The sequence below is a fragment of the Thalassophryne amazonica genome, chromosome 3 (assembly GCF_902500255.1).
Source record: "Thalassophryne amazonica chromosome 3, fThaAma1.1, whole genome shotgun sequence".
Classification (NCBI taxonomy): Eukaryota; Metazoa; Chordata; class Actinopteri; order Batrachoidiformes; family Batrachoididae; genus Thalassophryne; species Thalassophryne amazonica.
In genome coordinates this window covers 48,891,396-48,907,440 of record NC_047105.1, presented here as the reverse complement: position 1 = coordinate 48,907,440, position 16,045 = coordinate 48,891,396, and the positions used below count along the sequence as shown (strand labels likewise).

At 40.2% G+C, this 16,045-nt stretch overlaps 1 protein-coding gene across 1 annotated transcript in view; it reads right to left on the bottom strand.

Moving 5' to 3' along the window:
* syn2b (synapsin IIb) overlaps positions 1-16,045 on the bottom strand; it is a 266,425-nt gene that overhangs the window by 90,057 nt on the left and 160,323 nt on the right. The window contains exons 4-5 of the mRNA XM_034166202.1: positions 3,543-3,699; positions 2,905-2,994 (exon numbers count right to left, since the gene is read on the bottom strand). Coding sequence (XP_034022093.1) covers positions 2,905-2,994; positions 3,543-3,699 — 247 coding nt within the window. The remainder of the gene's footprint in view (positions 1-2,904; positions 2,995-3,542; positions 3,700-16,045) is intronic.

The following is a 16,045-nucleotide window of genomic DNA, read 5'->3' as shown; positions in this document are numbered from 1 at the left end:
TGAACATTGCAAAACAATTAAAAAACTCTGAGAGTGATTGTTTCAGTGCACACAGTGCAGCTCATCTGAACAATTATAGCGAGATGTTAAATCTATCATGAACATAATTTTACAGCTACTCATAAGAAGGAAAGAACATGCAACTGTTTTACCAAGCCATTACAATATAAATTTACAAATACCTTTTACACGGTTCCAATACGTTCTCATGGAGTGGACAAAAGTGAGAGAGAGAGAAAAAAGGTCCAGCTGCAACAGTCCTCTGTGATTCTGGAGGCAATTAGAGGTGTTTTCAGCAGCCAACTCTGATAGAACATGATTAATCCGTCACAAAATAATTATTTTGTAATAGCAGCGTCCAGTGTACTAAAGCGCAGCGTCCGGCAGACAAAGTGCAGCATCAAGCTGGGAACACAGTGGGTGGGATCGTCACGAAAGTGCGTGCAAGTGCGCGGATCAAAGTCATGCAAGTGTCAGGGCACCTTTAGCTGCAACAGGCCAGACAAGGTCAGCAAGTATAGAAATGTACATACAGATTAGTCCCAAAAATTGAGCTCGGCATCGGGCCCAAACCAACTGAATACTGATGTTTTGACCAATGAAATAACATTTTCAAATCAGTTTGAAATATGATGCGCATGTACTTACAGCACCTTCATAAATGCTTGCTACTCAACTAGATTGCTGATGTTAGCCAAATATGTTAGCTAGCTAGCTAGCTTAATAATGAGGATTAAGAAACATGGTGCTCGTATAAATGCATTTAATTAAAATCTTTCACATGTTCATTGTTGAGTATTGAAAAACTGCTCATACATTTCTTGCAGTAATCAAATCCGTGCCAACAATTCTTACTGCAGAGAATAGTGGATGACCAAAAGCTGCTGCAGGTCAGACTATTTTTAGAGCTCCCTCTACTGGCTAATTCTTGTAAACAGCAATTAATGAAACATTGAAATGTTGTACTCTTATTAATCACAGTTTGAAGACACATATAATATCACCAATATTACATATTTTAATGGTTTTACAATTATTTAATTATCTGAATGCTAGCCATGTATTGTTATGTAGGTGCTAGCATTTTGTAAATAGTGCTACTGCATTCCTCATCCTTCAATATGTAGGATTAGCCACCGAACTCAAGAGCCTTGATGGTCTAGAGCAGAGGTGTCCAAACTAATTCAGAAAGGGCCGAGAGGGTGCAGGTTTTCTTTGCAGCCACTGACTCCAGCAGGTGAGTTCACTGATTAACATCACTTTGAACAGGTGGGATGAATTCGTCGGTGAAATCACCTGCTGGAGTCAGTGGCTGCAAAGAAAACCTGCACCCTCTCGGTCCTTTCTGAAATAGTTTGGACATCACTGCTCTAGAGCCTGAGCAACTGATAAAACAACCTGTGGCAGCCATCATGGAAAATGGCCGCCTCTGCAATGCCCCTATATCCAAATATTATCTGATTGGTATGCTCTAACTGTGTGCCAAATTTCATGCTTTTATCGCCAAAGTCACGATTCATCTCAAATACTGTGCATATCTACTCCACTAAAAGTATAAATCTCACAAATTCTTCATTGGAGTAATTTTGTTACTTGAGAAATCGATGTATTTTATGTGCAGATATACTCACTGACAGTGGTGGGCAAAGCTAACTGAAAAGTTAGCTTCGATATCCGCTAATCCGCTAGCTGAAAAGTTAACTTTTATAACACTAAACCGATAAACCGCTAAAAAAATTAGCGGCCGTTACAGCTAACCGCTAACTTTTAGTATTGACTTGGTACACTGTCGGCTACTGATAAGCCATTTCCGAGTTTAAGCACCGCAGGGTCTTCTGAGTAAATTCAAAGGTGATCATCAACCTAACGTGAACACACAAAAAATAAATAAGTAAAAAATAAAGCCCCAAACACTGTCATCTTTGTCAAAAGAAGTCACAGTTTATCTCTCACAATGGCCTGACTGTTGCAGACACACAACAGATAGGAACTAACGTATGATTTTTAGGGTTTACAAATGCTTTTGACCATTCAGAGTGGCTATTCGCCCAACCGTTGGTTCAATAAAGTAAATACGCGCGCATATATGCCCTACCACAACCGACCAATGAGGGCACTTGTAAGTTCACTTCCAGTTTCAACGCAAGAGGGGAAAAAAGGCGGATATTTTCTCGCTGGCTGCGGGAGGGTTCGCAGCCCGCGGAGGGGCTGTGATCTAAAGCAGTTCTGTTTGGCTCATCACACCCAGGGAAGTGTGTCAAACTAACACCATCTTACAGACAACAAGCAGCATTTTGTTCAAAAACTGTTTCATCATCATTAACAGGCTTCCGTTCAAAATGCTTATGAAGTTTGTCTGCTTTCATACATTGCAGTGTTTTCGCAGTAATTAAAGACGGCGCCGTTTAAATGTGTCAAACATACGCCGCAAAAGATCCTTAAAAAGTAGGGTAAAAAACATAGTTTAGATGCAAAAAACATGTCAAATACACAATCATGGTTGGACGAATAAGGTAAGACATCATATTTATCTGCCCAACGGTTGTGCGTGTAATGTTCAATGTATGACTTATCTGCTCAACGGTTGGGCGAATAAGGTAAGACATTATATTAATCTGCCAAACGGTTGTGTGTGTAATGTTCAATGTATGACTTATCTGCCCAATGGTTGGGCGAATAGCCTTTGCCTTTGACCATTAAGCTTTACTCACTATGCCAGCAAAAAAATGTTAGCGGAGTGAAAGTTAGCCTGAACAAAATTTAGCGGACGCTAATTTTCAAAGATAGCTGAAAAGCTAATCTGCTAATAAAAAGTTAACCTCGCTAATTAGTGGTTAGCGGATTAGTGGCGCTGTGCCCACCACTGGTCACTGATAACTCAAATAAACACAAAAGCAAGCTTACCATGTCTCTATAGTTGGGGTAGAAAGTCTGATCGATAAGAGGAAACCTATCGGATCCCAGCCTTTTCTGATAATTGATCAGCTGAGAAAACTGGAGATGATGAGGAGAAGAGAAGGACACAGACATCAGAGGGTCAACTGCAACGTGGCCACAAACACCTGAATGAGTGTGTCAAGATGTGATATTGCTCATATTCATATTTATCTTATCTTTGCCTGTACCTCCAGATAATTAAGTTATTGTTATGTTATGTTATGGATTTACAGCTGCTGGGCCTGTTACAAAATATCCTTTAGTAAGGGTGTAACAATACATGTATTTGTACTGAACCGTTTCGGTACTGGACATTTGGTTCGGTACAGGGTGAGTTCACGTTGTGTGTTTACCATAATTTTCTGGACTATAGAGCGCATCATTTTATTTTCCTGTTTGTATAATGTTACAATAAATTGTTGGTTTAAACAACAAGCAAATTTAGGTTTTGCATTTTGTTCCCAAACTGTACTGAAAATGAACCGAACCGTGACCTCAAAACCGAGATATGTATCGAACCGTGATTTTTGTGTATCGTTACACCCTTGTCTATCCCTTAGTGTCTCTGATATGTTTGTGGTGTGAAATAGCTGAGAATGTCTTACAGCCCACGGTTTGTCGCTCAGGTTGTAGATGGAGTCCAGCGAGTTGACTGAAGGGATGCCTGCATACTGCAGACCGATGATCAGGTTCCGAAAGTCCTCAGTTTGAGCCATGCTGAAGGCGTGCTGACGTAATAAGACAAAGTCAGGTTTGAATGACCTAGAATAACAATAGAAGAGATAGCGAGAGGAAAAAATGGTGAGGAAAGAATACTACAGAAGTCAGACCAGCCTCACAAATTCCTAATACTGGACGGTCATTCACGTGGCTCAGGGTCTATGTAGGACTTACTTGCTTTCTGGTTAATTTATATTCCACTTATATTAAATTACTTCAGATTCTCTTGTATGCTTGTGTTGTGCAGATGTTGCTGTATAAGTTGGAGATTAAACTAAAACAAGAAAGTAACCTCATGCACCGAGCAGCCCCTGCCAGTAATTTGTACCCAGTGGTGGGCACAGTTCCGATAACCGATAATTATCGAAGATAATGTTTTCATTATCGGATTATCTTTTTAGATAACTTTAAAAACCATTATCGGACTAATTATCTTCCGATAAATTTTCAGCCCATAAATTTTAAACCATTAACGTGGTAAACAGCTACAAACACTTTTAAAATTTAAAATCAGTTGAGCACCTACCTGTTAAAAGTTTCATAGCAAATGTGTAGTTCTACCCTCTACAAACAGAAGAGAGCTGCTTCTAGGAGAAACCGCTCTATCCTCTGCAGGCAAAGGAGAACTGGTCACAAAAAAAAAAAAAAAAATAATAATTTCTTTTAAACCCATATTGATACGCTGGCAATATCACCCAAGTCATCCAGAGGCATACATTTTTAACTTATGGTTAAAATTGTAACCAAACTAATTTTGGACAAGTTATTTAAAATTACTGTCACGTCTGAAGTTTTATAAAGTGAAAATATCAGATATATGTTTTAGTTTTAAAGTAATGCACTAATTTTTAAGGTTTTAGTTAATGGGTAGGACAGGGTAATCTCAGTACGTTCACGACAGGACAAATGCATTTCAGACACTCTGTTCAAGCTCCACGGACAACAGCATTAAACTCTAGTGCCTAAAACGTTCGTGAATATATTCTCTGGGTTTATAGACGTTGTTATTGTATTTGCGTTTGTTAAATTCCACGCATCTTAAATGTAGCAGACAAGGATTTTCTGTAATTTTGTTTTGGCAAGTTTTCACGGTCTCTACTGCCACCTACTGGCCAGTAGTGTTCATGGCAGTATTCGTCCTGAAGCTGAGCAGACACTGTATGATATTTTTAATCACTGTACTCGGTTTCAGTTCAAACTGTACCACGGTGTGAAAAGTTCAGAGCGCGAGATTTATGTTCTCACACACATTGTACGTTCAAAAACCACACGTCGAACTCGTGTTTCCAGAAGCAAAATGTAAACAGAAGTTTTTTTTTCAAACTTAATTTACAAAAACTCTCGATGGGAGATGTTAAACACAGCTACTCCATGTATACTAAATGATACAGGACGCGCGATTAACCTGAAACTCAATGCGATCCAAAAAATTCTCGCACAAATGAAAAATCATCTGAAAAAGGGCCAAAACTCGCACAGTGTAGCTTAAGTACTGAACGTATGGCACCAGTAGATCATGAGTGTTCTATTATTTATTTCTGACACAGGTTATATCAGATGGTTATCTAATTACAACTTGGCTTTTTTAATGCTTTTTTTTTTTTACAAATAAAAAAATGGGCTGTTTTACAAAAGCACATTTATCTGTAAACACCAACACACAACACACCTCACATTAACGTGCTGGTTTACATAATGTATGAGTCAAACCAATCAGTGTTAGCCGAGGCACATTTTACCCAGTGTCCTTTGTGAGCTGTCTGTGTTTGTTACAAAACTTCAGAATTGGTGCATTATTCAACATTAAAAGATATATGTTATATTTTAACTTTGTACAAATGACAGAACTGACATTAATGGAGTTATTCTATCAGTATTCATTTATTTATACACCAAACCATAACTCAGCATTGCTTTATTTTCCAAGACCTCCTCCGCCTCACGGCATCATTGTGATTGAGCAGAGAGGTGAGCTTCATAGCTCTCCTCAGCTTGCATCTGTGCTGGAAGCCATGTAGTAAACAGGAGCTTCCAGCAGGGGGCAGGATGGTCAAAGACAGAAGTGCTGACTCATTGTTTGGGTCTGTCGTCCCTTTTGATGCTTCCAAAAGCGATCGTGGTGTTACAACTCAAAATCAGCTTAGTAGTTGCAAGTGTACCAGAGACAATACTGGAATTTATCGGTTATCGGTTAGCTGTAACTTCTGATACATTTTTGGGTTGTTTATCGGTTTATCTTTATCAAAGATAACTTTTAAGTTATCTGATTATCTGTTATTGAAGTTAATTTTTTTGGTTATCAAATCTTGCAGTTCCTTGAATAGCCACTTGAGGCTGGCTCCAAAAGTGAGTCACTCTCCATAGAACCTCAAGCTAAAAGATTTTGGTTTATATATATATATATATATATATATATATATATATATATATATATATATATATTAACGTAAATAAGCAGGTGTTGACATCTTGATGAGGTTATCTCCATCCACAGTTACTTAAAAAGTTGACATGGTGGGTTTGTATACTTTTGTTACATACTGGTTAGAGATATGGACAGAGATATAGTTACATATCTCTGAACTTAACTGTAATCAGCATGCGGGTGTCAAAAACATCATTGTGAGCAGTGGAGGGCTGATGGTGAAAGGCCACGACTCCTGTTTGTGCTCCTTTTGTCATTGGAGACGGAATGTGAGGAAATGCACAGAAAGAGAAAACAGAAAAAAGCAAAGCACAGAGATGAGAAAAGAGACAGGAAAAATAATATAAAAGAGATGTTGAGGAGTGAAAGAAGTGAGACAGTGTGGGAGGAAACTGTGGCGCAGCGTGACCTCCACCAGCTCTTCATGCTTTGAGAATACTAATCAGACGCTCCAAACAACTCCAGAAGCCACAGACAGAGGACCCACCATTAATCTGTCTGTAATCTCATCATTACTGACTGTACACAGGAAAGATGAATGCAGCCATTACGCTCTGTTTAATCATCTGGATCAGTGCAAACACAATTATCAAACATCACTCTGCTTCACAATATGGTTTGTATTTTTGTGAGCCACCAAACAATACGCAAATTTCATCAGAAAAAAAAATGGAAACGCTCTCAAAACCTATGAATCTGATAATCTATAGCCCACAGTCTAAAACACACAACACAAATCCTTTTGGGGCATATTTCTGTCTTGTGGGTGTGTAAGATGATCGCAAAGGAGTCGAGTTTATCTAGCTCATTATTCAAGGATGTTTTGTAGGCACATGATGAACTCAACCAACCAAAGTGTCACCTTCAAAAGCCAACACACACACACACACACACACACACACACACACACACACACACACACACACACACACACACACACACACACACACACACAGCATTATGGTGTTGATTTAATTAATTAATTAATTAAATTAAATTCAATGGATGATTTTCAAGTTGTGATAGAGCAGCATACGTGCATGCGTGATGACGTCACAACTCTGTCCGGTTAGGGAGACGCAGTTTCGTTCAACAACAAGAACTGTCAAGAAGCTTTTTTGTGTGTGGTTAGAGTTGTGTGGCGGTAGGAATAGCCTTTTGAATGCTTGAATAACGATGTCAGTCGCACAAAGAATTAAAATAATACTGAAAACATGTTCATTGTGTCCAGAATGTTGGTATTTTGGTTGCTGAACTTTCCTAGCAACGAATGTAAAGCTCCGGTCACACGGCACTAATGAAGGACACAGAAGCCAAAATGAAACAAGAAATCTGGACTTACATTGACTTTCGGAGACGTCGTTCAACCGGTGACCAGCTTCGATCGGTTAGCCGCTCTGTGAAACCTTATAACATCCGATTGGTTAGCCGCTCCGTGAGGCGTCATAACATCCGAACGGTTAGCCGCTCCATGAAGCGCCATAACATCCGATCGGTCAGCCGCTCCGTGAGGCGTCATAACATCCGATCGGTCAGCCACTCCATGAGGGGTCATAACATCCAATCGGTTAGTTGCTCAGTGAGGCGTCATAACATCCGATTGGTTAGTCGTTCCGTGAGGCATCATAACAAGCTGTTGTTTCTAATGATGCCAAACATGTGAGCGAGAGGCTGCCTAACCGGAAGTCTCAGTCTCAAGATGGCGGCGCAACTTGAAAATTGTCCGTTAATTTATTTCATTTATATAGCACCAAATCACAACAAAGCTGCCTCAAGGCGCTTCACACAAGTAAGTATTAACTTTACCAACCCCCAGAGAAAGCACACAGGTGACAGCGGTAAGGAAAAACTCCCTCTGATGATTTGAGGAAGAAACCTCAAGCAGACCAGACTCAAAGGGGTGACCCTCGGAACAGTTTGAATGGGTGAAGTGAAAGGTGTGGAGAGGTTTTCTGGCGAGGAATTGGATCAATGTGGACATGGCGAGAAAAACAGCTGACACATAAGGGTGGAGGTTAGCGTGACAGTTGGATTAACAGTTGTGTGAATAGTGTACCCTTTAACACCTACTGGAGTCGCTAGGTGTTCACTGTACATCATGCATGTGACGTGAAGCTGTTTCAGCTGGGTCTCACACGTAGGCTAAGAAGACAAATAGAAAACTGTTGCCTGCAGTACGTTTTTAGGTATGAACTGTCTTTAATTACTGTTCATGCTGTCGTGCACTCTGCCTGTGCACTGTGCCACAGTTGGAGTGAGTTTTCTTTTTACGTATGTTATCAGGTTGGTGTGTATAATGTCTTTTGTATGAAAGCATGGGCTGTTAAGGGTTTGAATGATTAACAGCAGGTACGCTGTCATTGTCATGTTTTTCATGGCTGGATTCTCTGTGAAAACAGAAGCCCTTCTGTTAGTTACAACTTTTATTTCATTATTTTTGTGCACAATTCAGTTCCATGTTCCTATCATGCCCTATTATACGTGTGTTATGAACCCACCTATGTAGGGTCAATCTGGATATTGCAGTTTAAGTACCAACACACACACACACACACACACACACACACACACACACACACACACACACACACACACACACACACACACACACACACACACACACACACACACACACACACACACACACACACACAGTGCGCTCAAAGTTATACCTAGTTTTTGTTTCAGCTTTGCACCTGATTGCACCTTATTTTTAGATCAACAGACCCATAGGTGCATGAATATGGGGACGTGGGTGCTGGGTGCATAAATAACAAATGCACTGGATAGAAAGTACCAATGGAAGATAGGGGCTGTGTAACATAATCAGTTGGTGGTAGCACAGGCAGGTGACTGCAGCAAGCAGTAATGCTCACATTGCTGGCAAGGGCTATGATCTGATAGAGTTTCTCCTCTGTCCTGACCACTTTGGAGATCACTAGCTCTTTCCGCTCCTTTCTTATGGCTATAGACCACCTCTTCAGAAGAATCCTCCAACTCAGGTTGGTTCTCCCTGAGTGCATCCTGCCAACACTTTCTTAGTGTTTCAGCCTGCTGATGACCTGGTCGGCTGCTAGTTCTGTTGTCCACCTGTGACCTGTTCAGACTCAGGCTTTGATGTTCTGCACAGATGGGTCTGACGAGTCCCTCAACCCCAGGACAAGCATCACCTTCTCCTGTCTGTAGCCCAAAAGAATTGACCTCAGTGGCGGTTGAAGTACATTCCTCCCAAACAGGCCAATGCTGGAGAGGTCAGTTAAATAAGCACTGACAGTGTTAAATTCATACTGTCAGTGTTAACTTAATGCTGGTGATTTTGCTGTGAGGCTGTATAAGGTGAATTGGTAGCACCAGATTTTAAATTTCCTGAAAGATGGCTCTTGTCGATCCGTGTCAGACCATCGGTAAGTTGTATCATTACTGTATTAGCCATGTGCTTGTCTGACGACTTAGCTGTCTACAGTTTCCCAAGGCTCCTTATGGGTTGATCTGCCAGTGTTGGGATCTTCTCACCGTTCACCATGTAGAAGATGTGATCATTTCTGGCTCCTTTGCGTATGGAGAGACTGTGAGACTTAGCTAGTTTTATCCTCACCCTGGCCCAAATAAGGAGCTCTCCTAAACTCTTCATTAGCTAGTTGGTACAGGCTGGTATTTGAAGAAGGGTGGTTACGTCATCCCTGTAACTCCGCAGGGCTGGCAATCATTGGACTGACTGTCCTCTCACCCCTCAGACGATCTGTCTCCCACCGATGAAGATAATTTCAAAGGCTGCTGTGAAGAGGATGGGAAAGACTGAACAACCCATTGCGATGCCTTTCTCTAGGTGGTACCAGTCTGTTCGTTACATCCTGTGTTGTGTAGCAAATGGTGAAGCTGTTGAAGTAACTGGACATGAGGTTCTGAATGCTAGATGGTATGAGGAAGAATTCAAGGGCAAAAGTAATTAAGTGATGGGGAACGGAACCATAGGCATTCTCCAAATCCAGCCAAACTATATGAAGTTATTGTGTTTCACACTTGGCTGTCTGACTCTGCTCTCCTCTCATGGTTGAGCGTTCCACACAACCGGGGAACCCTGGGATGCCTGCCTTCTGGCAAGTGGTGTAGCTGTAATAGTTGTTTAGGAGATAGTTGGTTAAATGATTCGCCACGACAGAAAATAATATTTTCGCTTCCACATTTAAACTGGTTGATGTTACAGGAATCAGTAACTTTCTGGTGAATTTATTTAAATCTATCTATCTATATAAATAGATAGATAGATTAAAATGTAATTTAAAAGATGCAATCCACACACACTCACACTCATCTTCAACTGCTTAGACCAATCAAGGGTCGCGGGGGGCTGGAGCCTATCCCAGCAGTCATAGAGCACGAGGCGGGGTACACCCAGGACAGGACGCCAGTCTGTCACAGGGCCACATATAGACAAACAAACACATTCACACCCGCACGCACACCTATGGACAATTTCAAGTTGCCAGTTCACTGCATGTCTTTGGATGTGGGATGAAGCTGGAGCAAACAATCAACAATGTTGTCAATTTTCAAGTGTGTAAAAGTTGTGTACATCACTGTTACCTTGAAACATTTAAGCAACCAATCAAAAATACTGTATTCCTATTTTCAACTCACAGATTCCATCCAATAAGCTTTCTTCACTGCTTTTTGATTTTATTTATTTATTCTCTCCAAGTTAAAAAAAATTAAACAAAACTGACTAATATTAAAAGATTTAAGGAAAGTTCTGTGAACTCTGATTTAATTTTAAAGGGATTTTAATTGCCAGGGTCTCTGTTGCTGGGAAATGTGTAGCCTCAGAGCAACTGGCATGATTGTTGCTTTAACTTGAAATCAATAGACCCAGTGCAATAAAAGAGATAAATGTACAGAAGTTAAAAACAGGCCAGGCTGACCTCACACAGACAGACAGATAATAGTTGGATGAAAAACCTCTTCACAGAAAGATAATTTTAATAATTTTATGTTATAAAGAAATAATGTGATCTGTTGGAGTCACAACAGACGAGTACAAATTGATGAGTCAAACTGATCAGTCATACCAGTAACTCAGATGAATCACTGAATCTGCCTCCACAGTATCGCAGTCGACAGTTTGTGTGTGAGCATGTGTGGACCGACTCCTCGTAAAGCGTCATTACAGCAAAGAGTCGGTGATTATCAGACCCCCTGATGGTTTTGTTGGGAGCTGTTGAGTCTTTGCTGGTTTCAGTGGTTTTGTGGTGTGTTAGTGTTTCTGTCTGATGTTTTCAATGAACTAACAATAACATTGTTTGAGGACCTGCAGTCAAGGGGTATTGTTTGTTACCATTTAAGTAAGGCTATTTATCATTTCCTGGAGCTCTCTCTGTGGATATATATATATATATATATATATATATATATATATATATATGTATGTATAGATCTGGTCTTACAAAATGTGCATGGATCATCACTAAGTGACACATACAGAATGATGCATGACAAAACAAACAAACAAAAGCATTTGTGTAATAACAATTAATCTCGTGGAACATAATCATGTGGAACATAGTCCACCCCACTAAATGACACCAAATTCTTTGCTGTTGGCTTCAAAAATGAGACCTAATATTTTTCTTTACTACTGTATGACTCTTGCTGCTGCAACAAGTGATGTTCCCTGTTGTGGGATCAATAAAATTTATCTTATATTATGTTACCTTATCTTATGTCCACATCAATACATGGACCCCCAAAATTGATCGAAATGTGCTATGAACTGCTCAATGGATTAATATTAAGAATTGGTTGAGTTAAGCTTGTTTTGTTGCTACTTCCATGTCTTCAAATTCTCGCAAAAGTTCAAAGATTGGCACGAGGGTCTTGGGAGACTGATTGCAGTACTGTTTAAGTTTGTCAAGTAAAAACAAAATCAACATGTCACATAGTGGCAGACGGTATTATGAGTAAATGTACCTGTTTGAACTTTATGTTCCATCCACAGTTTTATTACCCAAGTCCAACATATGGCCATCGGGTATTGCGAAGACCTGGCGTCTGTCCGTCTGTCTGTCTGTGTTCAGCATAAGTCCACATGTATTACTGCCACAGTCTTCAAATTCACAGGGAACATTCTTGGGCCACACACCTTGGACAAGTTCAAGGATAGCTAACCTTGACATATTTTAAGAGATTAAAAAGTCACATTCTGTTTGAATCTGTTCTGCTTTGTTTTTGAGTGGTGGGAGATGACAGGTAAACAGAGTAGAGCTGCACCGTGACGTCAGTGGCTGGCCGCTTTGCTTTGAGTTTATATGCATGCCTTTTATATATTATGCAAAAGCTAGCAAGAAATAAACACCTCTAAAATTGAAAATGCAGTTTTTGGAACCTAGTAACACCGCTGAACTTATTTTGCAGACGTTAGCATGGTGACATCACAGGCTGGTAGCTAGCTGCAACACTCTGTTTCATTTGTCTGTAAATATATCCTCTTTGTCATATTGATTCATTGATAATTGGCAAAGCTTCTGGGGAAAACCTGGTCTTGTTAGGAGAGACGGCATCCATCCCACTTTAGATGGAGCAGCTCTCATTTCTAGAAATCTGGCCAATTTTCTTGGATCCTCCAAACTGTGACTGTCCAGCGTTGGGACCAGGAGGCAGAGCTGTGGTCTTATACACCTCTCTGCAGCTTCTCTCCCCCTGCCATCCCCTCGTTGCCCCATCCCCGTAGAGACGGTGCCTGCTCCCAGACCACCAATAACCAGCAAAAATCTATTTAAGCATAAAAATTCAAAAAGAAAAAATAATATAGCACCTTCAATTGCACCACAGACTAAAACAGTTAAATGTGGTCTATTAAACATTAGGTCTCTCTCTTCTAAGTCCCTGTTGGTAATGATATAATAATTGATCAACGTATTGATTTATTCTGCCTAACAGAAACCTGGTTACAGCAGGATGAATATGTTAGTTTAAATGAGTCAACACCCCCGAGTCACACTAACTGTCAGAATGCTCGTAGCACGGGCCGTGGCGGAGGATTAGCAGCAATCTTCCATTCCAGCTTATTAATTAATCAAAAACCTAGACAGAGCTTTAATTCATTTGAAAGCTTGTCTCTTAGTCTTGTCCATCCAAATTGGAAGTCCCAAAAACCAGTTTTATTTGTTATTATCTATCGTCCACCTGGTCGTTACTGTGAGTTTCTCTGTGAATTTTCAGACCTTTTGTCTGACTTAGTGCTTAGCTCAGATAAGATAATTATAGTGGGCGATTTTAATATCCACACAGATGCTGAGAATGACAGCCTCAACACTGCATTTAATCTATTATTAGACTCTATCGGCTTTGCTCAAAAAGTAAATGAGTCCACCCACCACTTTAATCATATCTTAGATCTTGTTCTGACTTATGGTATGGAAATAGAAGACTTAACAGTATTCCCTGAAAACTCCCTTCTGTCTGATCATTTTTTAATAACATTTACATTTACCCTGATGGACTACCCTGCAGTGGGGAATAAGTTTCATTATACTAGAAGTCTTTCAGAAAGCACTGTAACTAGGTTTAAGGATATGATTCCTTCGTTATGTTCTCTAATGTCATATACCAACACAGAGCAGAGTAGCTACCTAAACTCTGTAAGGGAGTTAGAGTATCTCGTCAATAGTTTTACATCCTCTTTGAAGACAACTTTGGATGCTGTAGCTCCTCTGAAAAAGAGAGCTTTAAATCAGAAGTGTCTGACTCCGTGGTATAACTCACAAACTCGTAGCTTAAAGCAGATAACCCGTAAGTTGGAGAGGAAATGGCGTCTCACTAATTTAGAAGATCTTCACTTAGCCTGGAAAAAGAGTTTGTTGCTCTATAAAAAAGCCCTCCGTAAAGCTAGGACATCTTTCTACTCATCACTAATTGAAGAAAATAAGAATAACCTCAGGTTTCTTTTCAGCACTGTAGCTAGGCTGACAAAGAGTCAGAGCTCTATTGAGCTGAGTATTCCATTAACTTTAACTAGTAATGACTTCATGACTTTCTTTGCTAACAAAATTTTGACTATTAGAGAAAAAATTACTCATAACCATCCCAAAGATGTATCGTTATCTTTGGCTGCTTTCAGTGATGCCGGTATTTGGTTAGACTCTTTCTCTCCGGTTGTTCTGTCTGAGTTATTTTCATTGGTTGCTTCGTCCAAACCATCGGCATGTTTATTGGACCCCATTCCTGCCAGGCTGCTCAAGGAAGTCCTACCATTATTTAATGCTTCAATCTTAAATATGATCAATCTATCTTTGTTAGTTGGTTATGTACCACAGGCCTTTAAGGTGGCAGTAATTAAACCATTACTTAAAAAGCCATCACTTGACCCAGCTATCTTAGCTAATTATAGGCCAATTTCCAACCTTCCTTTTCTCTCAAAGATTCTTGAGAGGGTAGTTGTAAAACAGCTAACTGATCACCTGCAGAGGAATGGTCTATTTGAAGAGTTTCAGTCAGGTTTTAGAATTCATCATAGTACAGAAACAGCATTAGTGAAGGTTACAAATGATCTTCTTATGGCTTCGGACAGTGGACTTATCTCTGTGCTTGTTCTGTTAGACCTCAGTGCTGCTTTTGATACTGTTGACCATAAAATTTTATTACAGAGATTAGAGCATGTCATAGGTATTAAAGGCACTGCGCTGCGGTGGTTTGAATCATATTTGTCTAATAGATTACAGTTTGTTCATGTAAATGGGGAATCTTCTTCACAGACTAAAGTTAATTATGGAGTTCCACAAGGTTCTGTGCTAGGACCAATTTTATTCACTTTATACATGCTTCCCTTAGGCAGTATTATTAGACGGTATTGCTTAAATTTTCATTGTTACGCAGATGATACCCAGCTTTATCTATCCATGAAGCCAGAGGATACACACCAATTAGCTAAACTGCAGGATTGTCTTACAGACATAAAGACATGGATGACCTCTAATTTCCTGCTTTTAAACTCAGATAAAACTGAAGTTATTGTACTTGGCCCCACAAATCTTAGAAGCATGGTGTCTAACCAGATCGTTACTCTGGATGGCATTTCCCTGATCTCTAGTAATACTGTGAGAAATCTTGGAGTCATTTTTGATCAGGATATGTCATTCAAAGCGCATATTAAACAAATATGTAGGACTGCCTTTTTGCATTTACGCAATATCTCTAAAATCAGAAAGGTCTTGTCTCAGAGTGATGCTGAAAAACTAATTCATGCATTTATTTCCTCTAGGCTGGACTATTGTAATTCATTATTATCAGGTTGTCCTAAAAGTTCCCTAAAAAGCCTTCAGTTGGTTCAGAATGCTGCAGCTAGAGTACTGACGGGGACTAGCAGGAGAGAGCATATCTCACCCGTGTTGGCCTCTCTTCATTGGCTTCCTGTTAATTCTAGAATAGAATTTAAAATTCTTCTTCTTACTTATAAGGTTTTGAATAATCAGGTCCCATCTTATCTTAGGGACCTCGTAGTACCATATTACCCCATTAGAGCGCTTCGCTCTCAGACTGCGGGCTTACTTGTAGTTCCTAGGGTTTGTAAGAGTAGAATGGGAGGCAGAGCCTTCAGCTTTCAGGCTCCTCTCCTGTGGAACCAGCTCCCAATTCAGATCAGGGAGACAGATACCCTCTCTACTTTTAAGATTAGGCTTAAAACTTTCCTTTTCGCTAAGGCTTATAGTTAGGGCTGGATCGGGTGACCCTGGACCATCCCTTGGTTATGCTGCTTTAGACGTAGATTGTGGGGGGGTTCCCATGATGCACTGTTTCTTTCTCTTTTTGCTCCGTATGCATCACCTCTGCATTTAATCATTAGTGATCGATCTCTGCCCCCCTTCACGGCATGTCTTTTTCCTGGTTTTTTCCCTCAGCCCCAACCAGTCTCAGCAGAAGACTGCCCCTCCCTGAGCCTGGTTCTGCTGGAGGTTTCTTCCTGTTAAAAGG